Source organism: Camellia sinensis, chromosome 3, assembly GCF_055761805.1.
Source record: "Camellia sinensis isolate YWXY chromosome 3, ASM5576180v1, whole genome shotgun sequence".
Classification (NCBI taxonomy): domain Eukaryota; kingdom Viridiplantae; phylum Streptophyta; class Magnoliopsida; order Ericales; family Theaceae; genus Camellia; species Camellia sinensis.
Genome location: NC_138963.1, coordinates 173,042,141 through 173,069,120, shown reverse-complemented (window position 1 = coordinate 173,069,120; position 26,980 = coordinate 173,042,141). Strand labels below are relative to the sequence as shown.

At 30.4% G+C, this 26,980-nt stretch overlaps 2 protein-coding genes across 6 annotated transcripts; one reads left to right on the top strand and one right to left on the bottom strand.

Annotated features, from left to right (window-relative positions):
* Window positions 1–419: 419 nt before the first annotated feature.
* On the bottom strand, window positions 420–3,591 carry LOC114323733 (uncharacterized protein At5g43822). Of its 4 annotated transcripts, none has more exons than XM_082917734.1 (6): window positions 3,438–3,591; window positions 3,216–3,334; window positions 2,416–2,595; window positions 2,171–2,227; window positions 1,836–1,900; window positions 420–847 (listed from the first exon to the last, which is right to left on the bottom strand). In XM_082917734.1, the coding sequence occupies exons 2-6, from the start codon at window positions 3,257–3,259 to the stop codon at window positions 804–806; spliced, it is 390 nt and encodes a 129-aa protein (XP_082773860.1). In that variant the 5' UTR covers window positions 3,260–3,334; window positions 3,438–3,591; the 3' UTR covers window positions 420–803. The 4 variants fall into 4 exon arrangements, with proteins under 4 accessions (XP_082773860.1, XP_082773862.1, XP_082773861.1 ...); XM_082917736.1 differs by having other exon boundaries at window positions 2,416–2,541; XM_082917735.1 differs by having other exon boundaries at window positions 3,445–3,591.
* A 5,404-nt stretch (window positions 3,592–8,995) lies between these two features.
* On the top strand, window positions 8,996–16,517 carry LOC114323708 (tryptophan aminotransferase-related protein 3). Of its 2 annotated transcripts, XM_028271363.2 has the most exons (6): window positions 8,996–9,553; window positions 12,295–12,583; window positions 13,671–13,963; window positions 14,965–15,248; window positions 15,917–16,009; window positions 16,140–16,517. In XM_028271363.2, exons 1-5 carry the CDS (start codon window positions 9,264–9,266, stop codon window positions 15,964–15,966), a joined length of 1,206 nt encoding a protein of 401 aa, XP_028127164.2. In that variant the 5' UTR covers window positions 8,996–9,263; the 3' UTR covers window positions 15,967–16,009; window positions 16,140–16,517. The 2 variants fall into 2 exon arrangements, with proteins under 2 accessions (XP_028127164.2, XP_028127163.2); XM_028271362.2 differs by lacking the exon at window positions 15,917–16,009.
* Window positions 16,518–26,980: the final 10,463 nt, after the last annotated feature.

The following is a 26,980-nucleotide window of genomic DNA, read 5'->3' as shown; positions in this document are numbered from 1 at the left end:
TGTTTGAAATTTCTTGACTTTTTGCGACGGCACTATTTTACCATCGCTAAAAATATTATTTGAGATGGCAAAATATACCGTCACTAATAGTCTTTTTTTGCAACGGCAAAAACACTGTTTTTGCGACGGTGTGGTGCCGTCGCAAAAAATATTAAAAATATAAATTTTTTTATTTTTTGCAACAGTGTAATGCCGTCGCAAAAAATATTAAAAAAATAATAAAATTTCTATTTTTGCGACAGTTTAGTATCGTCGCAAAAAGTAAAACCTGTAACAAAATCAATAAAAATAATAAAATTTTCTGTTTTTTGCGACAGTGTAGTACCGTCACAAAAAAGAAAAAAAAATCCTCCGATAAAATTATTAAAAATATTAAAATATCTCCATAATAATATAAAAATTCCTGTATAAAATAACAATTTCTTCATAATAAAATATTCTTCCATTCATAATTACACATCAACCAAATTATCCCACTACATAATGTTCCATAATTATCCTCTGATAAAATTTACAAATATAAAAGAAATGAAAAAAATAAACACAATATAAATGAATATAAATTACTTTTTGGAAAGCCTAAAAAATTCCATAATTTCATAATGATAGTTTGTACACATCCTCATTTATCAAAACTCACGAAGAAATTGTCCATCTCTTGTATGGTTTTGCCAAGCGTGTCTTCAGGCTGCCAAAAATGGCAACTGATAATCCTTTGTTATCTAAAATCAAAATGCATGTAGCATTCATCAGCCTTTTCTCTCTCATAGAACCAAGATTTGTGATCATCAAGAAGCAGAAGATCAACATATTTCTTCAGCAAACACGATGTCAAATATGGATTGCACTGCAACGAAAACATAGCAATTAGATGAGAAATATTGTGAATTTGCAGAAAATCAATTTAACAGTAAGATGGTGCTAAAGACTGCAGTTAAATAAAATAAAAAAACATAATAATAATAAAAAAAAAGATATTTGTCACCAGATAAATTTCACCATTTTTTTCACCTACGTGGATCCACACAACAAACACCATATGAACACGTACGACACACCCCAGAATAAAATGGTACCCACCATATACGCATGGCGTTTGTTGTATGGATCCAAATAGGAGGTTAAAAAAAGTTTATTTTGGTGGGTGGGGGGGTTGTGGGGGGAAGAAGAAGAAAATAACTACAGAGTTCCTCAGCTTTAATGACAAATTTCAACAAAGGCCAGCATAGGTGGTATGCAAATTATAACTGGAACCAACTGTTTTATATGTATAGAAACCCGTAGGCCAAGAAAATTCTCTAGGTATCAGCATAGTGGGACAAATCAAATTTCTAGTCATTAAATCAAGTTGCTATAAAGTTTCCCAACTCAAATGAATTGCTGAAAACAATCCAAGGAAATTATGAATACAAAAAGGTAATTGAACCAAAAACTCAATCCAACATATTGAGATTTTCTAGGTTTGATAATTTTCAAAATCACGAACTTTGACTTCACCTGATTTTATTATCATAATACTAGATGAGCTGATGTAATCTTAACAGACTCAATGTCAAGCCTAGAGTTCCACTAGTGGACCATGAAAAGTAGTACATCAGTTTATTCTTTTATTTCATCCCCATTTCTTCTGATTATCTTACTTCCCATATCTTTTAGTTTATTTCTCAATTTAATCAATTTCATGATGGCTTTAAATCTGAATTGTTTCTTGCAAACAGAGTTACATAATCTTTTGCTATTGATATTCCAACTCGCGGACATTCTTGACACTGAAGTTCAGTTCAGTTATGGTTTTATATAATTTTCATTGCTTCGTTATTAAATAGTCTGCATACCTTCCTCTTTGGGGATGTTTGGTTGATCAACTAAGAGTTGCTGGAGAGCACCTAGATCACTGCCACTGCAGTGATAAAAATTCAAGATATATTCATAAATTCAAGAGAATATAACATAAAAAATACATCAAGGATGTGAATTAGAAACAAGAAGAAGCAAATTATTTATATGAACTGGAGAGAGAATTTCAATTTCAACCATTTAATGTGGTAATAAACAAATTTGTCCACACAAACTCATCAACATTTCATGCTCTTTAAACAAGAGAGTGACTGACCATAAAGAAGGTTTACGAATTCCGAGATATAAGGAAGAACTGCAACGCTTTGCATACCTGGGCTTCAAGGCAAGTGCTGAAAGTGCTGATACAATTGATGCTTTAAGAATGTACCTGAAAACTAGAATTGAGTGAGTCTTGAGAATTAAAATAAAAACTTAATGTTGGCTCTGTAATCTATTAATGCAGCAATCACAACTAACAATTGTTGGAAGATATGACTTTCATCAATGAACAAGTAACATTATCTAAAACCAAGTGCTTTAGCAAATAGCACACTAAAAAAACAAAACAAAACATACTCTGATTGGTGCATCTCGTAAATAAGGCTTAGCCCATCCAGACAATCTGCTAGAGATGGTTTTATACCAATTCGTTGTTGTAGCTGTTTTGGGGCCGCCTGAATAGATCCTGCTTTAACCAGCTGTCTACCATCACGAAGAATTTTATTGAGAAAGAAAACAATACCATGAAACTCTTCCCTGGAATAGTTCACAATAAACTAAAAAATTCATACATTTGTCGATGAACCCAATAACTTGAGTACTTCAGAAGTCAATGAGCAAAATCGCTCTTGGTTGCAAAACAATATGATCAACATTATCACGATCAAGAATACATAAAATATTTGAAATGTATCACATATCGTTAAATACGTCTACTCTCTAAAAACAATGACGATTTTATTCAAGAGTTGATTTGAGAGCATTAAATCATTTCTTCATTTACAAAGCCTTCAAGGAGAGTATGCAACCATTAAAAATTTTGTTCCTATCATTTCAAAAAAAATGCTAAAACTAAAAGCCCCAATCCCAACTTGCTATGCTTACTTTCACAAAATATAAACAAAATCATCACCATAAGTTCAAAAGTTGCGATTTTTTTTCTTATCCAAAATTTTCTCAATAAATTGCACAGAGCAAAAGATAGAAACCCAATAACTTACAGAGTCTTATTCATGGAAAGCAAGATAATGCTATGCTCGCTTTACCAAAATATAAACAAAATAATCATCATAAGTTCAAAAGTTGAGATTTTTTTTCTTATCCAAGATTTTCTCAACAAATTGCACAAAGCAAAAGATAGAAACCCAAAAACTTACAGAGTCTGATTCATGGAAAGCAAGATAGATTCCAAAGATTCCATCTACTTTCTCAAGACCAAATCTTCAATGCCAGCAATACATTTCAAGGCACCATAGTTCTTGGGATTTTGGATAACCTGTAATCAAACAAAAACAAAAAACAAAACACAAATTATAATATGAAGAACAATTCATAAGCTATTTCATATTATAAGTATGTTGTGGTGAATTAGAAGGGACCTGTAACCTCTGAATGATAGAAGATGAGTTCCGGAACTGGGAAAGCAACCTAGTTTGAAGTTCGTCCCATCGACTCATCTCTTCTTTCACTTTTCTAAATTTTTGCTGATATTTCTTCACCATACCCTCCATCCTCACCTACCCAAAATTGTAAATCTTCAATTGTTTCCTCTGCAAACATCCGGATGATACTGAAAATTCGATCATATTACAAACATAATTATTAATTAATAAAATGGGTTCCACATTAATAATTAATCAAAAAAAATTAAATCAAATCAAATAAATGAAAAATAACATTAAATGAAACATGCATCAAATGCAATTGCAATTAAATTTTTATTTATTTTTTATCCAATATTTTTTCAAATCACTCATTCTAAGCATAATCAAAAATGTTTGAGAATCTAAAAAATAAAAAATTAATAGGAAAGGAGACCAATCAAAACCAGATTTTATAGAAGAAGATATTAATCAAAAAAGGAAAATATAAAAAACAACATTTTGAAAAGAAAATGGAAAGAGAAATTACATGGAGAGCAAGTTGTCTGGAAAGAGAAATTAATGCCTCTCTTCGTCCCTCATTCTGAGAATAGAAGTTCCAGAGCGAGAAATAGAGATAGAGGTATTCACGGAAGTCAAACTGGAAGCAGAGCATGAGGGGAGAGAGGGGTTGGCGAAAGATTAGGGCTTGGTCAACGAAGTTGGTAAAGAGACGACGGGTGTCGGAGGGAAAGTCGGAGGGAGGGAAGGGAGGGTAGTCGAAGTTGAGAGAGGAGACAGAGAACCAGAGGTTTCGCCATTTGTGAGAGAGACAGGTGGTTCGAATGGCATCAAGAGTGGGGAGAAATGAGAGGATGAGGAGGAGGATGAGGTCCGAGAAGTCATTCAGGCTAGGAACGGTGGTGGAGTCACCGGTTGTCTCCGCCGCTCGCCGTCTATCTCGAGAGAGAGGGGGGTAAGAACAGATTAGGGATTTTTGGGTTTGAGATTGGGGATTTTTTTGCTTTTGGGGGCGGGAGAGCGGGAATGCTAAAAAAAAAAAGGGGCGGTAACAAAATATATATATATATATATATATATATATATTTTAAGGGTCAAAAATGAAATTTAAATAACAAAATAACGCCGTTTAATTTTTTATTTTATTTTATTTTATTTTTGAGATTGGGGTTGCTATCGTCAAAAAAATTTATTTTTTGTTAAAATATATATTTTTTCTAGTTAATGAATTTTTTTAAAAAAATTTCTTTTTTTTTTAGTTACGAAGATTGAAAATTTATTTGTTTCATTTTTATTTTAATGAAAAAAAAATAATATTATTTTATATTTGGTAGAAGTAGGGGCAATATTTTTTTGCTGTCCATTTTTTTTGGTTATTAAAAATTATGAATTAATTTTTTGTGTTAGAGAAGAGGGAGCGGCAGTAGTGGTGTAGGTGGTGGATAAGAGATGATGGTGGTGGTGGTGGTGATGGCGAAGGAGATTAGTGGTGAAGTTGTGGTAGTGGTAGAGTAGATGGAGTGGTAGAGGTGAAGGATAGGTAATGGTAGTAGTAATGGCAGTAGTGGTAGTGAAGTGGTGGCAATGGTGGTAGTAATAATGGTAATCGTAGAGGTGAAGTGACGACAGTGGTAGTAAGGTGGTAGTGGAATGACGTTTGCAGTAGTGGTGAATGTGGTAAAGGAGATAGGTGGTGAGAGAGAGAGAGAGAGAGAGAGGTGAGTGAGAGACAGATAGAGAAGAGAGAGAGAGAGAGAGAGAGAGAAAGAGACAAAGACAGAAGAGAGATAGAGAGAAGAGAGATGAGTGGGAGAGACATAGAGAGATGAGTGAGAGAGACATAGAAAGAAGAGAGATGAATAAGAGAAATAGAGAGAAAAGAGACAGAGAGAGATAGAGAGAAGAGAGATGAGCGAAAGAGACAGAGAGAGAAAAGAGATAGATGAGTAAGAGACACAGAGAGAGAGACAGACAGATAGACAAACACACAGAGAGAGAAGAGTGATGAGTGAGAGAGAGAAAGGAAGATGAAAAAATGGATGAGAGACACAGAGAGAAAGAGAGATAGACAGACAGAGAAGAGTGATGAGTAATGAGTGTGAGAGAGAAAGAGAAGAGAGATAGAGACATAGAGAGAAATAAAGAGACAGACAGACAAAGAAGAGTGATGAGTGAGAGAGAGGGAGAGATAAGAGAGACAGAGACACATAGAGAGAGAGAGAGAGACATACAGACAAAGAAGAGCGAAAGAAAGAGAGAGAAAAAAGAGCGAAAATAGATAAACGAGAGAGAGACAAAAAGAGATGAGCGAGAGAGAAAAAAAGAAGAGAGAGAGAAGAGAGACGAGAGAGAAGATATATGAAAGAGATAGAGAGAAGAGAGTTGGACGAGAGACATAGAGAAAAAGAGACAGACAGACAGACGGACAGAGAAGAGTGATGAGTGTAAGAGAGAAAGAGAAGAGAGACAGAAACACAAAGAGAAAAAGAAAGACGGACAGACAGAGAAGAGTGATGAGTGAGAGAGAGAGAGACAGAGAGAAGAGAGACAGAGACATATAGAGAAAGGGAGAGACAGACAGACAGAGAAGAGTGATGAGTAAGAGAGAGAAAGAGAAGAGAGACAGAGACAGAGAGATAGAAAGATGAAAAAATAGGTGAAAAGAGAAATGTTCAAAAGAGTAAGACGACGTCGTTTATAGTGGATCAATAAATCGAGAATGAGCTCGATAAATAGAGAAGATGGGAGTAAGAGAGTGAGCAAGGCGAACATAGTGAGAGTGAAATAGACAAATAGATAAGTAGACAGAGAGACAGAGAGAGAGAGAGAGAGAGAAGAGTGATGAGTGAGAAAGAGATAGGGAGAGAGAGAGATAGACAGAAAAAGAGATACAGAGAGAGAGATAGACAGAAAAAGAGATAGAAAAAGAGAGAAACAAAAGATGAGCAAGAGATAGACAAAAAGGGAGAGAAATAGAGCGAAAAGAGATGAACGAGAGAGAGACACAGAAAAAGAGAGAGACAGAGAAAGAAGAGAAATGGACGAGAGAGGTAGAAAGATAAGAGAGAGAGATAGAGAGAGAAAAGAGAAAAGAATGAGAGAGATAGAGAGAAGAGAGATGAGCGAGAGAGACAGAGATAGAAAACAGATGAGAGAGATAGAGAGAAGAGAGATATGCGAGAGACACAGAGAGAAAATGAGAGAAAGAAACAGACAGACAGAGAAAGAAGAGTGATGAGTGAAAGATATAAAGAGAAGAGAGAGATAGAGACAGAGACAGAGAGACATGAAGATGAAAAAATGAATGAAAAGAGAAATGTTATATCAAAAGAGTAAGACGACATTGTTTTTTTAATTTTTTTTTGCGACAGAAAAATACCCTTGAATTTATTCAAACCATTTTGTGACTGTATATATATGAAGCTGTCTCAAAACCACAATCACTATGCTAGGTTAGAGTTTTCCAAAAACTCTTTTGAGAAAATTATATTTTCTTGTTTTTCGTGTTATATTGTTTTTACTGAATTTTTTTAATATTTTAAGTATTTTTTTTTTAATTTTTAGACACACCTAACATAAATACACCTAAAAATTTTAAAAATTGTAAAAAAAATCTTTTAAAAATTCACTATATACAAAAAATACAATAATTCAATACATTTTTTTTTTGTATTTTTATGTATTTATTAATTTTTTAAAAAAAATTTCATATTTTTTTTTTAGATACATCTAAGTAAGGTGCATCTAAAAAAAATATTTAAAATTTAAAAAATATTCACTAAAAATAAAAATAAAAAACGAAAGTCACTTTTTGCGACGACAGAAAATGCCGTCTCAAAAAAGCAGAGTATCATGCCGTCGCAAATACTCTCATTTTTTGAGACGGCAAATTGTGCCGTCGCAAATGCTCTGCTTTTTTGAGACGGCATTTTTTACCGTCGCAAAAAGTAATTTTTTGAGACGACAAGTGTGCCGTCGCAAATAGTTCCGTCTCATAAACTCACTTTTCTTGTAATGCTAGCCCAAACTTAACCAGAAATAAGTAACTACAATCAACCCCATAATGGGGAGAAATAAACCCCAATAAATAATAAAAATTCAAACACTATCTTGGGGACTTGAAGAGGACCGAAGAGACTTGTCTTCTCTACATACTACGCATTTCACTTGATTGAGATCCGCTCATCATCAATCAATTATTTTTTCTCTTTTTTTTTTTGTCCTTTTTTCTGAAGATGTTGCCTAATCAATTTGAAAACTTCTTTCACTACTAAATTCCATTCATTTTCTGCAAATAATATTTTTTATTCTCTCTTTTTTCTGAAGATTTTACGTAATCAATTTATAAACTTTGTCGTCACGCCATTTTTTCCTGCAAACGTCAACAATAGTTATGTTTTATTTCCCTCTTTGAGGTTCTTTCCAAACTCACTAAATTATCAACCAATAGTGACAATGAGAATAGTCAAATCCAACATTGCTTGAAAATTGAAATAATGCCAAAATTTCCAATAAAATTTCTCCATTTAAAATTGATGTTTTAGTCCTTTGAGCTAATCCACTACCATCTGTATTAGTCACGCACTTGACCAATCAAAGTGTGCTCCAATTGCTCTTTTGTCACTATCAAAATAGCCAGATTTTCTTGAAATCCTTTGCATCTTTGTTAAACTAATTTGGGAATGCTAAGATGGTATATCCTTCACCTTCTGATGCATTGTCCCCTGGGTTATAAAAATTAAGGGCAAATTACATATACACCCCTCCAGGTTTGACAAAATTACAGATACCCCCCTGAGGTTTCGGAAATTACATCCCGCCCCCTGAGGTTTGTATTTTCATAACAATTTACCCCCTGAGGTTTATATTTTATAACAAATTACCCCCTAATTTCTTATGCAAATATAGCATTCAGGGGGGAATTCGTAATTTCTCAAACCTCAGGGGGGTATCTGTAATTTTGTCAAACCTGGAGGGGTGTATATGTAATTTGCCCTAAAATTAAAGGTATATTACACTTTATACTTTGATCCAAATTTTGATTTAATTATTATACTTCCATATAGTTAAATCTGTATTTTTGTCAAACTTCAGTACCAACCCTCTACTTTTAACTGTTGTTAACTTTGATTAAGAGTAGTAATGTCCTATTTTGGTTTCCTTCATTTCTCTTAATAGATAGATTAATTGGTAACATGTGATAAATTTTGTTCATTTTTAAGTGGAATTTGATGAAGGATTGACATTAAAATTTGAATTAACATGTGGAATTTCGGCTATCAAAATTGACATAAAAAGTTGTTTATGCTAAAATTAAGGTCTATTTTTTGATTTTTTTGTTTATTACAAAAAGACGTCCAGAAAAATTAAGAGATGGTATCATCCAAATAAACCAATGAACTGTTTATTTTTAGTGTTGCCAAAAGGGCCCTAAATATATATAAATTTAATAAGGGGTATTATGATAATCTATTCAAAGTCTGGGGTAAAATATGAATTGCAATTTGATTGGAGGGCTAGATTCCCATAAAACTGGAATCAGAAAGGTGGAATACGACAACTCTGTAGGAAAATTCTCCTTTATACACACCTTTGATAGTCTTGGGATTTTCGTATCATCCTACGATCATAAATATATTGAGATAGAAAAAAAATAAGAATTTAAGGACAGAGCATATCATATCACAGATCTTATTTCGTACCTATGTATTGCACGAGAAGAAGTCACTGCCATGGACCATAGCCAATTTTTTCTGATTATTTAGGAATGAAAAGCTCACCAAATTACTATGAAGAGATGAGATGAGCAAATAGAAGGGAAAAATGGCAGGCAAGATTGATAGAGCTAAGTATGGAATGTGTTTAGGGACATCTGTGGTGGTAAATCTATTGTTGGTAGTCTACTTGGTTGTGGGTGAGAAATGGAAGCTGAGTTGGAGCATAAGAGCTGCAGAGGAAGCTGAAGATGTGGCAGCACAGCCATGCTCAGGCCATGGAAGAGCCTACTTAGATGGTTTAGTTGTTCATGGAAAACCAGTTTGTGAGTGCAATACATGCTTTGCTGGCCCTGATTGCTCTCAATTTTCCCCTGCTTGTCCTGCAGATGTAGACAGGTCTCCTCTCTCTCTCTCTCTCTGTTTAGAAAGATGAAACTCTTATGGTGTGTTTAGTCGGAAATTTAAAAAGGGATTTGAAAAAGAAAAGGAAAAAAGTATATAAAACTTAGTGAAATATAAGTATATTTTATTTATATTATTCTTTCTTTTTTTTATTTTCCTTTCCAAATGTTTCCCAAATTCTTCAACCAAAGCGATAAGGAAGAATGAACATGAGAGTAAAAAAGTCATGTTTAGTTTGTGTTTTGAAAAAAAAAAAAATCAGAATTTTTTGAAAAAAATGAAAACTAGTTTAATAAAAATGTAATTTTAAAATTTTAAAAAATATTTCTTGGCCTCACATAAGATAAAATTATATAAATATAATTGGTTTTTTTTATTTTATTATTTCTTTTACTAAATTAATTTTTAAATTTAAACAAAAAAATTCTGAAATAAATTTTTAAAATCAAACTAAACATGTGTTTTCAATTAAATGAAATCTAAGAAGATCAAATACACAGAGATATATGGTTTTTTTTTTTTTTTAAATAAGGATCTTTGGAGCTTTGTCTCGACTCTTGCTTGATTACATACAGTTTCCATTTCACACATAACAAGTCTAAATTTTAAGTCGAGAAAAATAAAAATATTTGATTCGATAGTGCTCCCACATAGTGGCTTGTGTGTTTGATTCCTTTCCTTAACAGAAAAAGTTCACACTTTTTTGAAACAAAACACAAGTTGTCATATCATTTTTTGTATTTTTTTTTTTATCAAATATCAAAAAATTAATTAAAATGGTCAATTCCAAAACCACTCCAACATGAATAAATAATCATGTGATTGATCTTGTTCAATTTCTTACACCAAAGTGTTCAGTTTCCTTTGGAATGATTTCTTTAAGTTGTGATTGGTTCATTGACTTAGGAAGAAATTTAGAAAAAAAATAAAAATATATATATATATAAAATTAGGTAAAATAAAAGTATATATATATATATTTTTTTTTTTCTTTTCTTTTCTTTTCCAAATCTATTCATAAATATATGAACCAGATATAATTTTAAGGCTTGTGTGGTGCATATGTAGCTAAGGTATTCTGTATGTAATAAAAAAAATTGAGACAAAAGGACAAGAAAAGTAAGGAGAGAAAATTTCATTGTAAATTAAATTACAAAAAATATTCATAATACTAACGTGGGTATACATTCCTTACTCTTGTAATTTTAAAAGAGATTCACACTTCAGCAATTGTAGAAGGTCATAAAATTTGTGACTTGAATGACTCGAAACATCTAAAATAACGTCGTTTTAGATGTAAAACGAGTCAAAACGACGTCATTTTAACAGTTTCGAGCTATTTAAACCACAAAATTTGTGACCACTAAATATTTTTCTTCACGCTTATGTAAGTATTTTGAATAATTTATAATATTTAATTCTACCTGAGACGTGCTGTAACTAGGAAAAAATTGGTACACAATTAAAGATTCACATTGGTGTTCCCACCACACCCATGTCAACATTCAGCTTTCAAGTCCCTCAGTTGAATTTAAATGCTGATCACCATCATATGATTGGACAAGAAATGTGTTTTGACTGAAAATTTTGATAAGAAAATAGAGAGAAAAAAATATATATATATATATAGAAAAAAAAATTGTTAAGATTCAAATTTTAAACTATATTTAATTGAGTTGAGAAATGGGAAAGAAAATAACTTAAGTTGAACTTGAATTTTTCTCTCATTTTTCTTATATATTTTTCATTACAATCAAATAAAAAGTGAGATTGTATTACATTTTTTTTTTTATTTCTCTTGTCAAATTCTCCAACCAAATACAATTTAAAGAGATTTGGCCATAAAGATGTAAAATACGTGTACCGCTCATCCTTGTAAATAAAGAGCTAAGACATGACAAAAACATAATATGTAAATATAATACACATTAGAAAGTATTACCCAGAGAATTTTGTCACCATGTACCATAATAGGGAAAAGACTATGAGGGTGTGTACTATAATTATAGAAAAAATAGTATAATTTTATACTTTTGAATTATAATTAAAAAAATAAAAATCCTAACTAAGACAAAAAAATCATAACCAAAATATTAAAATAAGATGATAACTAAAGAAGAAATTTGATCATAATTAAAAAAGAAAATGACATAATTAAAAATACATATGGCGTGGAGTGTGTATAATAGAATTTCCCTTCATAATATTAACAATTGAAATGTCACATTCATAAAATAATTTAATCTTTTTACTACAATTTCTTTTGGGTAAATTAGACTAACCTCCCTCATATTTGAAAAAAAAAAATAAAAATACAAGAAGTCACATTATTTTGGAATAATTACACTGATTTTTTTTTTTTTTTTTTTGAAAAGCTAAAAGGTGAGGTACAAAAATAAATAAGATAAAATATATATTTCAGTAGGGAAAAAAAATATGACAATATATTTTTCTATTTACGTGACTAACGAATTATTAATGAAAGTAGGATTAAGTGTTGTGTAAATTTAAAAAATAAAATAAAATAAAATAAAATAAAACCTTATAGGGCCTAATTTTATCTTGTCAAATTTGTGAAATTAACTATATTTTTTTTGCCACATCTCAAGAGATATCAGTGTAATTTACCTTTTGTGATCTCAATCTTATGACTTCAAATTACGAAAACAGTCTCTTCCCATATAAGAATAAGACTATGTACAACTGATTACCAAGTTGCGTGGGTTGTTTTGTAGTGGGAATCCGTTATTCTTGGAGCCCTACTGGATGCAACATGCAGCTAAAGGTGCAGTAGTAGTGGCAGGGTGGCACAGAATGAGCTATGCTTTCAATGACCACTCTATAATCTCAGAAGAGCTTGAAAAACACATCAGAAAACTACATGAGAGAGTTGGGAATGCAGTGACAGAAGGGAGATTCATAGTGTTTGGTGTTGGATCTACCCAACTCCTTAATGTAGCAGTTCATGCCCTTTCCAACTCTTCTTCTCCTGCTGGGGTCGTAGCTACCATCCCTTTCTACCCGGTTGTTCTCCTAACCCAATTTATGGCTTTTTAGACTATTGGATTAAATTTTTTTAAATCAATTGTAAATGTGTTTTGCTTATTTTTTGGATAACATGTGGAAAACATGAAAGTTCTTGGCAGATTGAAGATTTTTTTAAGTCTTTAAGTTTAAATTGTCCGTAATTTTTTTATACGGACCTAACTACTTTTTAGTTAAAAGACAAATATGCTAACAAGTGTCTTAATAATATTGTTTAATGTTGAAATTTGTGTAAAAAGTGTTTTTATTTTTGTCTTTTTCTTGTACTTCAAAAACATTTGTTAGTGAGACTTATTTTAAAAGGGAGATGTTACAATGTGCACCATCAAAAAGGTGTATATAATATGTTTTTCATAATTTTTTTTATAAAATTTCATAACTTAAACACAAAATGTCATAACTTTTTAACTACAAAAGTTATAACTTTTTTTCACTAAAAAATGTCATAACAAAATCCCAAAGTGTCATAACAAAAATCACAAAATGTCATAACATTATCATTCTCAATTTTAAGATATACATCATAAATTCGCTATTCATAACTTTACTACAAAATGTCATAACATACATCATAGACAATCATAACATTCCTCATAAAAAATCGTTACTTTTTTATAATGTGCACCATTTGAAAAGGTGCTCATTGTAAATTTCTCCATTTTAAAAATATTGAATTTTTTCAGTCCAAGAAAAACACCCCTATAATCCAACTTAAGTTTCTTTCTCCTAATTTTTTTTAAGTTCAAAATTGATTATCAGAAAATAAATAGAAATTAAAACTATTCTTCTCTAACTTTCCAGTCATAATCAAGTTTTTAATTTATTTAAATTATTTTTCACTCATAAAATCTAACACAAATTCCAAAAATATAACCATATATATATATATATATATTTATAAACAGAAATCCTATAAACCAATAATATGATCGTGCGGTGAAGATTGAATTGGTATTGCGTGGGATCCATTTATAAAATAAACGTGGACCATAGATTGACAAGTCCGGTAAAAATTCTGAGTTTGTATTTTTACTGATAAAAAAAGTCTCGGTATATTTTTTGGCAGGCCTACAAGTCACAAACGAACTTTTTCCGATCAATGGACTATAAGTTTGTTGGAGATACATCAATGTGGAAGGACACTTCAGATGTGAATATGAATATGATTGAGTTTGTGACTTCACCAAACAACCCTGATGGTCAGTTGAAGAAGGCAGTGCTGAGAGGGTCCTCAGTGAAAACAATTCACGATCATGCTTATTATTGGCCCCATTTTACAGCAATTCCAGCACCAGCTGATGAAGATCTCATGTTGTTTACTCTTTCTAAGCTTACTGGCCATGCTGGCTCCAGATTTGGGTAAGTCCAATTATCACTACTCTAGGACTTATATATGCACTTGAGTATTTAAACCAATGTTAATATTAACTTGGCTTCATAGTAGTGTATTGCTATTATTTCTACTTAGGTTGTGTTTGGATTTGTGGTCTTTTTCTTCCTTCTCTTTTATTTATTAATTTTTTCTCTATAAATTCAAGATCAAAACATAGCTTTAGAATTTAGGGTACTTACGTGTAAGTCTTAATAAATAGACTTATTGTCTAATCGGTCCTACGAAAAGAATTTGTCATGAAAAAACGTCACTTTGTAAGTTTTAAAGACAATTTATAAAAATTATGACAAAAAAAAAAAATACTAATTGTCAATTTTTAGCGACATATATAAAAAATTGTCACAAAAAAAATATTTTTAACGACAATTTTACCAAGACTTATTTTCAAGAAGACTTAATGGAAATTAAGTCCAACTATTAAGACCTATTGGTAGTTTATCCTTAGAATTTTAAATAAGTGTTGATATCCCATATTAAAGGCAGACAAATTTAGGTATTATCTATTATGATTTAGCTCAATAAGCGGTTTCGTAAGTTTGTTATTTTGACCTCTAAGTTAAAATACATGCCATCTTATAAGTCCATTTTGGACATCGTCCGTACATGTGGAAAAATTTTAACTTTTTTGCTTCTTATTTTTTTGTCTCTAATGGATTTTTTTTTTAATTTAAATTTTTTTTAGTAAAACTGAAAAACAAAAGCAGGAACAAATAACCAAAAATTGCTAAAATACATATGTCACGCCAGCCCTGAGTTTCAGTCATGATGAAAGAAAAAAACCTTTAGACAAATGTCCAGAAAATGAAGTATTTGATGTAGATTCAAATTTGGTATGGATTATATTTAAAATAAATTAGGTCATACATTTTACTTTATGAGCACTTTTCTATATATTTTTCTGGTGCATAGCATTTTCTAGTCGACGCAAACTAGACAGTAATATTGCATTGTTTTTTTGATTATACAGGTGGGCATTGATAAAGGATGAGGAAGTTTATGAGAGAATGTTGAAGTATACTGATCAAATTAGCTTTGGGGTTTCTCATGACACCCAGTTAATAGCATTGCAGCAACTCAAAGCAATTTTCCAAGGGAATAATGGTAGTGATATTTTTGAGTTTGGATTCACAACAATGAGGAAGCGCTGGGAAATTCTGAGCAAGGCATTATCGGAATCGAATCGCTTCTCTATCCAAAAAATTGAACCCCAATTTTGCACTTTTTATCAACAACTCAGAGGACCTTCTCCAGGTGATCATCATTCTCATTCACTCAATACTAGCTTCTCAATCTGGAAATAAATAAGTAAATAATAATATATAATATCTAATTTATCAACTTTGTTATCTACTTACGTGTATGTTTGTAGGACTCACACAAAAAATATGGTGGTGTAACACGTCAGATAGTAGGGCCTACTTATGAGGAAGAAAAAAAGAACAAAAAAAACAGACCAATGGGACAATTTTCTTTCTGTGTCTATTTCTATGAATTTCTCCTGTGTTTGTAGACTAATTCTTATGTAAAAATCACAATAGTGGGAAAGCAAAAACGGGCAAAAACAGAGGAATGTGCATTAGAAAACTGTGGAAGTTGATAACAAAGGGAAAATGTTTTATAGAATGGCATGAATTGGTGAAAAATTGAATGTTAAATAATGGGGATGCTTGGTATTTGGGGGGGGGGGGGGGGGGGGGATACAAAATTTGAAATGAGTGAATTAGATTTGGAACATTGGTTCAGTAATATGAACCCTTCCAGTAAAACTCACTTGCAAAAGAAAGGTGCCCAATTAGTTTATATTCACAAGACCTAACCTAATTTGATTCAATGTGAGATCGTAACACAACACTGCCTAAGACTAAGAACATCTCTTGGCACCTATAATATATTCCATTGAGATTATTGTATTTTTTCAGGTAAGATTTCTGTGCGAGAATGTGACAATATTGTTAAGCGGACAAGTTGAGAGGGTCTTGACTTCTGTAATTCGTTTCCCTCTCCTTATGAATGTAAACACAATGTTGAACCACGTATATCTTGTATTTTTTATTTTTTTATTTTTATTTTCTTGTTTACAATTTTGTGGAATGTAAACAAAATCAATTTAGATGTTGATTTTTTATTTTTATTTTTTGGCAGCTTATGCATGGTTGAAATGTGAAAGGGATGAAGAAGAAGATTGCTATGAAGTGCTGAGAGAGAATGGTATAATCAGCCGAAGAGGGAGTGTATATGGTGCAGAAAGGCGGTATGTGCGTCTCAGCCTCATCAAGACCCAGGATGACTTTGATTTATTAATGCTCCGATTCAACTCATTGCTCTCTCAAGAAAATTTTTATGGGATTGAAACTATTATGTGAAAATAATTAATATATAATCAACTTTCTGTTGATTGTAATCTCATCACAAGGCTACAATTCATGCATTATGTCGTTTCTAAAACGTATGATTCTATTCTATGTATGATTTATGTAATATTAAATTTGAATCTATATCATATAATTTATTTTTTAGTTATTTTTGTGATTTTTTAAATTTTTTTTCTTTTGATAAACCCATAAGAAATTATTTTGTACTCCCAACAACCATGTAGCATGTGTATGTGGTGGTGTTTCTTATTTTATACTCGAAGATAAAATGTTAATGACTTTATTAAAGTTATTTTTGGCTTATTATAGTGTAAAAAAAGTTAATTTTTATCTATACCACTTTAATAGTTCACATTCTATTTGACACCATCAATTTTCATTTCAATTTTTTAATCATTAAATCTACTCCTCAAAAAATCTCTTTGTAATCATGATTTAATTTTGATGATGTCATAAAAATTGCATTATCAAATTTCAAGTCAAATTTCATCATTAAATTTACTCCTCAAAAAGTCCCTTTTGTTCTTATGTAATGTTTCTAAAATGTTTCTATTTTTTACCAAACAATGAGGTTTCGGGGTGCATACTATATTCATATGTATCTCATCACAAAAATATGTAATTTTAATATAAAATTTTGCAAAATCAATTACAAAATCACAAATTGACATAACAAAATATTTAAAATTTTGTGGTTGATGTTGTAAAAAATTGCGACTTGGTTACAATATCTTTTATTACGCCAATTTATAGCGAGATTATTTCTAATTGATGTTACAAAATTTTATAATAAAATAACACGTCTTATATTAGGGTGCATATGGTGTGCACCCCATAGCATTTTCCTTGTCTAAAATAGATTTATTCCTATGTACCTAAAAAAATATATATTATTATCTAAAATAGACATATTGAAATGGTGTGCAGCATAATTTAATTCAAATCCCGTATCTTTTAAATTATTTTTATTATGTGATGTACATATTATTTTATTTTTTTAATATAATAAAAAATAGTTTTAATTCAATTACTTTTTCTTCACACTATTAAAGACGATATCGTGCTATCATACTTCTACGAGATCTTTTAGAATGATTTTTAATCCAACAATTATGGCTGCGGTTTCAAAATTCCTTTTAATCAGTTGCCCATCACTCTTGTCTTCTTCTACAACTCTCTTATTTCTTATCTTTATCAATAATGCATAAACTTATATATATATATATATATATATAACTGGAGAGGTAAAAAGACCCTAAAGATTTTGTCCCAAAATATATAAAAAATTTAGAGATTTGATGTGCCTTTTGGCATTCAATAATTTTGATTACACTTATATGATTAAAAATTTATTTTGTGAATTTAAAAAATTTTAATTAGTTGGAATACAAAGGCGTATTCTGGAAAGGGTATTTTTTTTTTTTTACTTATTAACTTATTATAAAAAAATATATAAAAAATAAAGAAATTATATAATTCAAATAAACTAATAAACTGATAAGCCAATTATTTATTTATTTATTTATTTATTTTGACCATCCCAAAAGAGGCCAAAGTCCACGATGACTGGAACTGGTTGCGCGAATTATGGCTCATGAGTATGTGAAGTGATCATGGCGGCAAAACAATGAAGGGATAGAGTGTTTTGTTAATGTTTTAGGAGATTTCTCGAAATGTGATACTCATAATTCGTGAATGATCTATACTATATATTAAGTAAAAAGGAGTTTTTAACCTCAAATTTTGTGGAAGTTCCAATCTCTCAATCTAAATTTCTTGATTTTTTGATTTAAAAAAAAAAATCTTAGCATTTATTAACTTCTCCTAGCTCTCAAGTCTTATTCTCATAATAACACTTTAATGCATTAAGAACAAGCATAAAAAAAATTCTTTGAAATCCAATACATATGAATTTCTTGAAAAGTCTCAACACATATGATTATTACCTCTCATAATAACACTTTAATGCATTAAGAATAGGCATAAAAAAAATTTCTTGAAAAGTCCAATACATATGATTATTATCAAAATATTAAACTTTAATATAATATAATAATAATAAAAAATACATTTAATTCCTTGAAAAATCCAACACGTTTGATTATTATCAAAACATTAAATTTTAATATAATATAAAAAGGGGAAAAAAGAAAACATTTTAAAAAAATTTAAAAATCACAATTCACATATATAGATAACTAGCATATCATCCGTACTATGCACGAGATTAAATTTAAAAAAAAAAAAACAATTCATTATATTAGTATTATATGTAATTGTTAGCATTCCTGCCTTGTCAACATAAAATATATGTAATTTTTTTAAAAAAAATATTGACATTGTATAATTAAAGTAATAAAAATAAGAATTTATTACATTTGTTCGAAATTCACTGAATAAGTAAAACAAAAAATAATTAAAATCTAAATTGTTGTGAGCATTCCATTAGCATTCATGCATTGTCAATATGATAGTTAGTGGGCGCGGGTCGGTTACGGCCATGGAACCTCTAATCCGCCATCCGTCTGCCAGATTGGCGAATTGAAGAAAATCAATCCGCATCCGTCCGCCAATCCGGCGGATGTGGATTGAGCGGATTGGTGGTTTGGCAGATGGATGTGAATCGGTTTGGCGGTTTAAAATTTTATAAATTTTCAACATAATTCAACGTGTGCACTTCCTAAAAAACAGAAAATAAAATAAAGAAAGTATTACAGTCAATGACTTAAAAAAGTATTGCAATCACTGTATGCCTTATCTAAAGAAAGAAAGTTTAAAATTTTAGAATATCACGATTACTGCATGCCTTATCCACATATTACAATTACAAAATGATTCATCCACATAAAGTATTACAATTTGTGGTTCTTAAAATATAATAACAATTCAAACCACCAAAACCATGAACAGAGCAGGAGTAGAGATTGTATGTCTTTGTATTGTTACATCTATATATGTTTCTGAAAACAAAAATCAACCAACATACATCATGTTTTCTATTTATTATTTTTAAAGTTAGATTTAAAAACCAAAAATATAGATAAATAATATGTTTATTTTTTTCAATATAAAAAATATATTCAAGTTGAAAACTTTTTTTCAATAGAATATTTAAACTCTTTTTCAATTGAAAACACAAACATAATATTTAAACAAATTGAAAACACAAAGTCTTATAAATTACTAGGGGTGCTTGCGGTTTGGCGGTTCGGTTGCTGCCAAAGAAATCTCAAATCCGCCATCCGTCCACCAAATTGGCGGATTGGAGAAAATCAATTCGCAACCGTCCGCTCGTCATCACGCATCCGTCCAAAATGCGGCGGATCGGTTCGGTTTGGTCGGTTTTGGAAGATCGGTATATCCGCTGCTCACCCCTAGTTAGTATTATAATTAATGAACAACACATATCTAACTTCAATCATATTAAAAAATAAAATTATAAACAAAAGGAGATAACTTCAATAATACAAATCACAATTTTTTAATGCTATCTAATCATCATTAATAATTAAAAAAATCAATCACAATTTAAGTCAATTGATAATTAAAAAACACAATAATTTATTTTCAAAAAACATAGTGAGTTAAAAAGATCAATTACAATTTTTTTTGGGGTCAAATGACAGTCTAATCATCATCAATAATTGGTACATTATGTGATCCTAATGAGTACAATCTATTTTGTTTTTCAAAAAACACAGTGAGTTAAAAATCAAATCACAAATTAAGTGAATTAATAGTTAAAAAAACACAATCATATTTTTATTCTATCTAACTACAATTATATTTTTTTCATAAATAATTGTAAAGAAAAATCATTAAAACAGTAAATAAAAGATTAAATCACATTAAAAAAAAGAACCATTGAACAAATTACAATCACATCACATTTTTTTCATATTAAAAAAAATAAATAAATGAAAAAAAGAACCATTGAACTAACTACAATCACATTTTTCCCATAATAAAATAAATAAATGAAAAAAAAAAAGAACTTTTAAACTAACTACAATCACATTAAAAAAAAAAAAAGAATCATTCAACTAATTATAATCACATTTTTCTCTTTGTGAGGGTTTATATTTATCTAACTTCAATCATATTAAAAAATCAAAAATAAAATTAAAATAGTAAATAAAAAGATTAAATAACATTAAAAAAAATCATTGAACTAACTACAACAATCATATTAAAAAAAAGAGCCATTGCAATCACATCACATTTTTCACATAATAAAATAAAGGGGTATTTTTTTTAAGGTCCCTGATATTATGATTTTACATTATAAAGGACATCAAATATTTTCATGATGTCTAAGGTCCCTCAACATCAATCCAGAGAAAATTGATCCAGAGAAAATTGGTCCAGAGAAAATTCAAGTCAGAGAAAATTGGTCCAGAGAAATTTTCAAATTTCTCCGGACTTCCCTAAACTTTCTAAATTTCTCTGCTTTTTTTTTTGAACATAGGAATTCCCCTACCTCAACTCACTTCCTTGCTTCTCAAAGGTGAGAAAGAAAGGCAACTTCTCAAACCGAGGAGCCTCCAAAAAACAGATGCAGAGAGGTGTTTGGTCCAGGCCATGAATACAAAGCAGTGATAATGGAACAAATTTATATAGTTCATCTATGGTATCCGTTATCATGAATCCAGAGAAAATTTAAATTTCTCTGGGTTGAATCCAAAGAAATTTGAGAAATTCTTGCCTTCACTTAGCAGAGAAAATTTCTATGGCTTTGTGTGGCTCTATCCAGAGAAAATTGTGTAGAGGAAATTTGTGTTTTTGATCAAACCAGTGAAAATTGAACAAAAAACAAAAACAAAAAAAAAACAGATAAAAAAATTTATTTGGTTTAGGCATGGAAATACACCAATCAAGCTCATGAATACAAAGAAATTCTAGTCTAGAGAAATTTCAGCCCAGGAAAATTTTTTCCAGAGAAATTCTATTCAGAGAAATTCTGGACTGCATAGAGAAATTCACTGAAAACCAGAGAAATTCTCATCTCCAATCCAGAGAAATTCACTTAACCCAGAGAAATTCTCCCTTTCCAACCCAAACTAGAGAAATTCTTCCTCTCCAATCCAGAGAAATTTCCCTTCTCTCTAGAGAAAAATGAAATTTATCTGAACAAAATTGTTTGTTTTTGTATAGGATCTTTTCTCTATGAAACCAGAGAAAATTCAAATCATTTACCAGAGAAAATCCAAAATCTTGACAAACTGAACTGTATTATATTAACAAAAATACAAGACTTGAATTTTTGGATATATATGTATATAAAAGAAACATGAATATGGGTTTCTATTGGACACCTTCTTAGCTTTTAGGTTTTCTCTAATGGGTATTTTTGTTACCTGTCAACACAGGTGTGAAAACTATGAACTGCAAGTCGGCACAGAGAAAATTCATACGTCCAGAGAAAATTCACACATCTGGAAAAAATTCATAGTCCAAAGAAAAATCACACATCAAGAGAAAATTCACACATCAAGAGAAAAATCACACAATCCAAAGAAAATTCAATCTGATTTGCTTACATACTCGGCCTGTGACGAGAGCAAGCATTACCTAAGCTGCTTGTAAAATAGCAACAACTCAAGTGCTGCACCTAACCGAATAAATGGATGATCTGAACTTCAGTAAATTTACATAAGATTGAGATATCAAGGAATAAAACCAAACAACAGTTGTCGTAAAACCACCATGTACTGGATAATAGCAATTTGGGTTGTTCACCATACATGTCAATATTATCTTCTCGCTCTCTCTAATTCTGTTTCTGACAAATATTCCACTTCTGAATTGCCTTAACATTAGCGAACATCAGAGGCTTGAGTGAAAGGTGCAAGCAGGCACAGCGATAGAAGCAAGGAAACAACAAGACTGAAGTGAAACACCGCCATGGATCGCCCAATCTGTCTCGATCAATGAGTGTATATCATATAAATTAGCTTTCTTTTCTCTATATATATATGCATGAATAAAATTGAAGGAGTTTCAGGGAAATGAGAGGATAGAGAATACCTTGAGAGAAAAAGAGACTGGTAGATTGGCGGGGGATGAATGTTAGCTGCTCGGATCATCCACCAACTGGTATGTTTTCGTAAGAAATGGTGCCGGAATTGACCTCTGCCCCATCTCCCACCCAACAAATCAATCAATCGATCAATCTCTCACCAAACCCACAAAAAATAATCTATGAAATCAGAACAAATCTGAAAAAACAACATAATAATCTAGTGAAACAAGAAGAAATCTGGGGAAAACTCGAATTTCCCTAGTTTTGTTTTTGGGGATGTTCTAGTATTTGTTGTTTAGAAGGAACCACTAAAGAACAAGAGAGCAGTGAGGAACTCCTAACCCCAGCAATAGAACCCAGAAACGAATACTCGAGAGTGCGCCAGATCTGTGATAGAATGCTTCACTTTGTGTAGATATCTTATATCACACATTCCTATATTTCATTGTGAATTCGCAGAATCATAGTTGCAAAAGTGGCAGTATTTGAGTTGTCTGAAACTGTTGGGTCCTCAGTGTAGCCATCATATTGTCCAACAACAACCTCAAAATGAACTTGAGATTATGAAAAAGCAGGAAAGACTCGATGGCCACCACAAAGAGAGAGAGATGAAGCAGGTTCTGGAAAATTTTAGAAGCAGAGTGTTTATAATAATGGGGAAGAAAGAAAGAAGGTTGAGTTTGGGGATTTGAAGGAGTGGAAGAGAGTAGCGAGGTTCCGGCGGTGGTGGTGGTGGTGAGAGTACTACAAAAGAACAGATTGTGGACCTAATCTATTACTAAAAGTTGGATAGGGACCTTAGACCGATTTTCCCTAAAATAAATAACTGAAAAAAAGAACTATTAAACTAATTACAATCACATTAAAAAAAAAAAAGAATCATTCAACTAATTATAATCACATTTTTCTTTTTGTGAGGGTTTATATTTATCTAAGTTCAATCATATTAAAAAATCAAATTATAATTTTTTATTCGCTAGACAAATCACAAATATTTTTATGCGCTATCTAAGTACAATATTAAAACAGTAAACAAAAGGAAAAGTCAAGAAGGATAAAACAAAAAGAAGACTTACTGTTTGCATACGTGGTCACTAAAATTGAAAGTGTAGAAGTGAAAAGTCAAGAAGGAGAAAACAAAAAAGAGACTCACTGTTTACAATAGGTATATGAAAAGTTAAAAAGAGTATGTGTATTAGAGAAGTTAAAAAGACTTGGAAGAATTTCATAAGTGCTAAGTTTTTTTTTTCAAAAAAAATCAAAAAATTAAGAAATCAAAGTTCAGATATTAGAACTCCCACAAAACTTGTGAGTTAGAGATAGATATAAATAAATAGATAGATATAGATATATATTTATATTTTTTAAAATTTTTTTTTTAATATACAAATTATTTGTTTTTGAAAAGGTACTGCAGTAATTATGAGAGAAGTCAAAAAGTCTTGTGGAAACTCTTACAAAACTTGTGGGTTAGAGATAGATATAAATATAGATATAGATATTTATATTTGTTTTAAAAGGTACTGCAGTAATTATGAGAGAAATCAAAAAGTCTTGTGAGTTGAGAGAAGTTAATAAATGCTGAGGTTAATTTTTTTTTAAAAAAAATAAAAAATTAGAAAATTATGATTGACATATTGAAGCTCTCACAGGCCTTTGGGTTAAAAATCACCTTTTGCTTAATATATAGTATAGATTGTAAACACAATAAAATAGGAGGACATTCATGCCTACACGTTTTTTTATAAGATCTCTTCCATTATAATAAGATAGCAATTTATTTCTCTTATCTTATAATATATATATATATATATATATATATATATATATATATATATATTATCTATCTATCTATACTATATATTAAGCAAAAAAGGTTTTCAATCTCAAGGCCTGTGGGAGTTTCAATATCTCAATATGAATTTTCTAAATTTTTTATTAAAAAAAAAAACTCAACATTTATTGATTTGGTCAAAATCTTCTTATCAGCATTTATTAACTTTTTTCAATCCACATGTCTGCATTTATTGATTTGGTCAAAATCCCCTGCTTAGTATTTAAAATCTCCTCATACAAATAATTATAGATACAATCTGTGTATAGTTACTGCAGTACCTTTTTCAACTTCTCTCGTACACTGTGGTTAGTGATAAGATTATTAAATTATTTTTATAAAAAATCTTAAAAAACATAATTTATATATTAAAAAAAATCTAAAACAAATATAAATATTTATAATTATTCCGTGCGTAGCACAGGTGATAGGCTAGTATCTATATTATATATTAAGCAAAAGGGGATTTTTAACCCCCAAAGCTTGTGGGAGCTCCAATATTTCAATCCTAATTTTTTAATTTTTTGATTTAAAAAAAAAAACCTCAGCATTTATTAATTTCTCTCAATCCCCATGCGTTTTGGGAGATGTGGTCAAAACCCCATCATAATTAAACTTTAATGCATTAAAAACCAGCATAAACAAAATTCCTTGAAAATTTCAACACTTCTGTCTGTCTATGTTATATTATCCATATCTATACTATACTATATATTAAGCAAGAGGGGATTTTTAACCCCCAAGGCCTGTGGGAGTTTCAATATTCCAATCTGAATTTTTTTAATCTTTTATTAAAAAAAAACTCAGCATTTATTGATTTGGTCAAAATTTCCTGATCAGCTTTTATTAACTTTTTTCAATTCACATGTCTTTCTACATGCTTGCATTTATTGATACAATCCCCTGATCAGCATTTAAAATCCCCTCATACAAATAATTATAGATACAATCCGTGTATAGTTACTGCAGTACTCTTTTCAACTTCTCTTATACACTATGGTTAGTGATAAGATTGTTAAATTATTTTTATAAAAAATCATAAAAAATATAATTTATATATTAAAATAAATTTAAAATAAATATAAATATTTATTATTATCCCGTGCATAGCACGGGTGATAGGCTAGTTATAAATATTTAGAATTTACTTAGAGCATCTCCAACGATAATAGGCATTTTACCTATCTAAACATTACTATAAAATATACATTTTATTTTGCCTATCAACTGTTTCATATTTCTACTCCAACCATGCTCTTTATTTTAACTATTCATCCAAATACTATTAATTTTATAAAATGCCACATCAACAACAAAGATGGAGGGAAATAATCCTAATGATTAAATATATTTTGCCTAGCCTTGAAGGCTAGCTACATGTAGCTAGTGAATGTGAGTTGAGCTAAAATGCCTAATTACATGCCTAGTGCATTGGAGTTGAAAAAAGTGAGTCATACTAGGCATTTTACCTAACAAGTATTATATGCCTAGTGCATTGGAGATGCTCTAAGAACGTGTTTAGTGTGATCTTTAAAATAATATGAAAAATTAAATCATACACATCTATTTATTGGATGCCTCATATATCCAATTATTACCTCTAGTAATTTTTAATTATGATTTTTATAAATTGTGTGAAGAGTAGAATTTTTCAAATAATAAATTTAAAAATATTAGAAATCTTAAATATTTTATCAAAATTTCTATCAAACACTCACTAATATTTGATAAGAAATTTGATAAAACATTTGGATATCTAATATTTCTCTTATAATTGAATGTAATATTGTGGTCTTTTCTTAATTCTGACAGTGATACATATTTAGAAATGTAGCAATAAGTGTAATATTGATTTTGCCATGAACTACGTGATTGGTTATGTTCATTAAAAACAAAGATTTTAAATTTAGTGAGATGGCAAATTTGTTCTTTTTTTTTTTTTTTTTTTTTTTTATTTGCATGTTCGAAATTTTTCTTCCAATGAAAAGTTGGATAAGTGAATATTGACCCAAGAGCACAACAAGATAGTGGATTTGATGGCCATGGATCTCATGGATTTTATTTTTGGGAAAATTGTTTATAAGTCCTAGTAGGGAGACTTATACTACATATGGTTCTACTAAAAAACTTATGTTCTCATAAGTCCTGTGGGAAGTTTGTTAACACATTTACCCTCAATATTAGTTGTTAATATCATAAATAATAGTAAAATCATATATAGGAAATTGAATGTTACCATAGATCATATCTATATAAACGTAACGTAACGTAACGTCACGTGACACCTACATAAACGTAACGTGACACTGTAACGTAACACCTATGATCTATGGTAACATGTTACCATAGATCATAGATCATAGGAAATTGCATGTTATATAGGTGTCACGTTATATAGGAAATTGCATTTTACCATAGATCATATCTACATAAACGTAATGTAACGTGACACCTACATAAACGTAACGTGACACCTACGATCTATGGCAACATTCAATTTCCAATTACCATAGATCATATTTATATGAAACGTAACGTGACACCAACATAAACTAGCAACATTTTCACATTCAATTTTAAAAAATAAAAACTCATTAAGTTTGTGAAACGTAACGTGACACGTTACGTTACGTTTATGTATGTGTCACGTTATATTTATGTAGGTGTCACGTTACGTTACGTTTATGTAGGTATCACGTCACGTTACGTTTATGTAGGATCTTGTGGAATACATTCCTATCTATATAGGACTTGA

What these genes read in the sequence shown, in the direction of transcription:
- LOC114323733 (XM_082917734.1), bottom strand. Translation starts at nt 3,259, where the DNA reads ATGGAATCTTTGGAATCTATCTTGCTTTCCATGAATCAGACTCT. An exon ending in CTTTCCATGAATCAGACTCT is followed by an intron (nt 2,596 to 3,215) that starts GTAAGTTTTTGG and finishes GAACTATTCCAG; the next exon opens with GGAAGAGTTTCATGGTATTG. An exon ending in GCACTTGCCTTGAAGCCCAG is followed by an intron (nt 1,901 to 2,170) that starts GTATGCAAAGCG and finishes TTATCACTGCAG; the next exon opens with TGGCAGTGATCTAGGTGCTC.
- LOC114323708 (XM_028271362.2), top strand. Translation starts at nt 9,264, where the DNA reads ATGGCAGGCAAGATTGATAGAGCTAAGTATGGAATGTGTTTAGGGACA. An exon ending in CATGCTGGCTCCAGATTTGG is followed by an intron (nt 13,964 to 14,964) that starts GTAAGTCCAATT and finishes TTGATTATACAG; the next exon opens with GTGGGCATTGATAAAGGATG. An exon ending in ACTCAGAGGACCTTCTCCAG is followed by an intron (nt 15,249 to 16,139) that starts GTGATCATCATT and finishes ATTTTTTGGCAG; the next exon opens with CTTATGCATGGTTGAAATGT.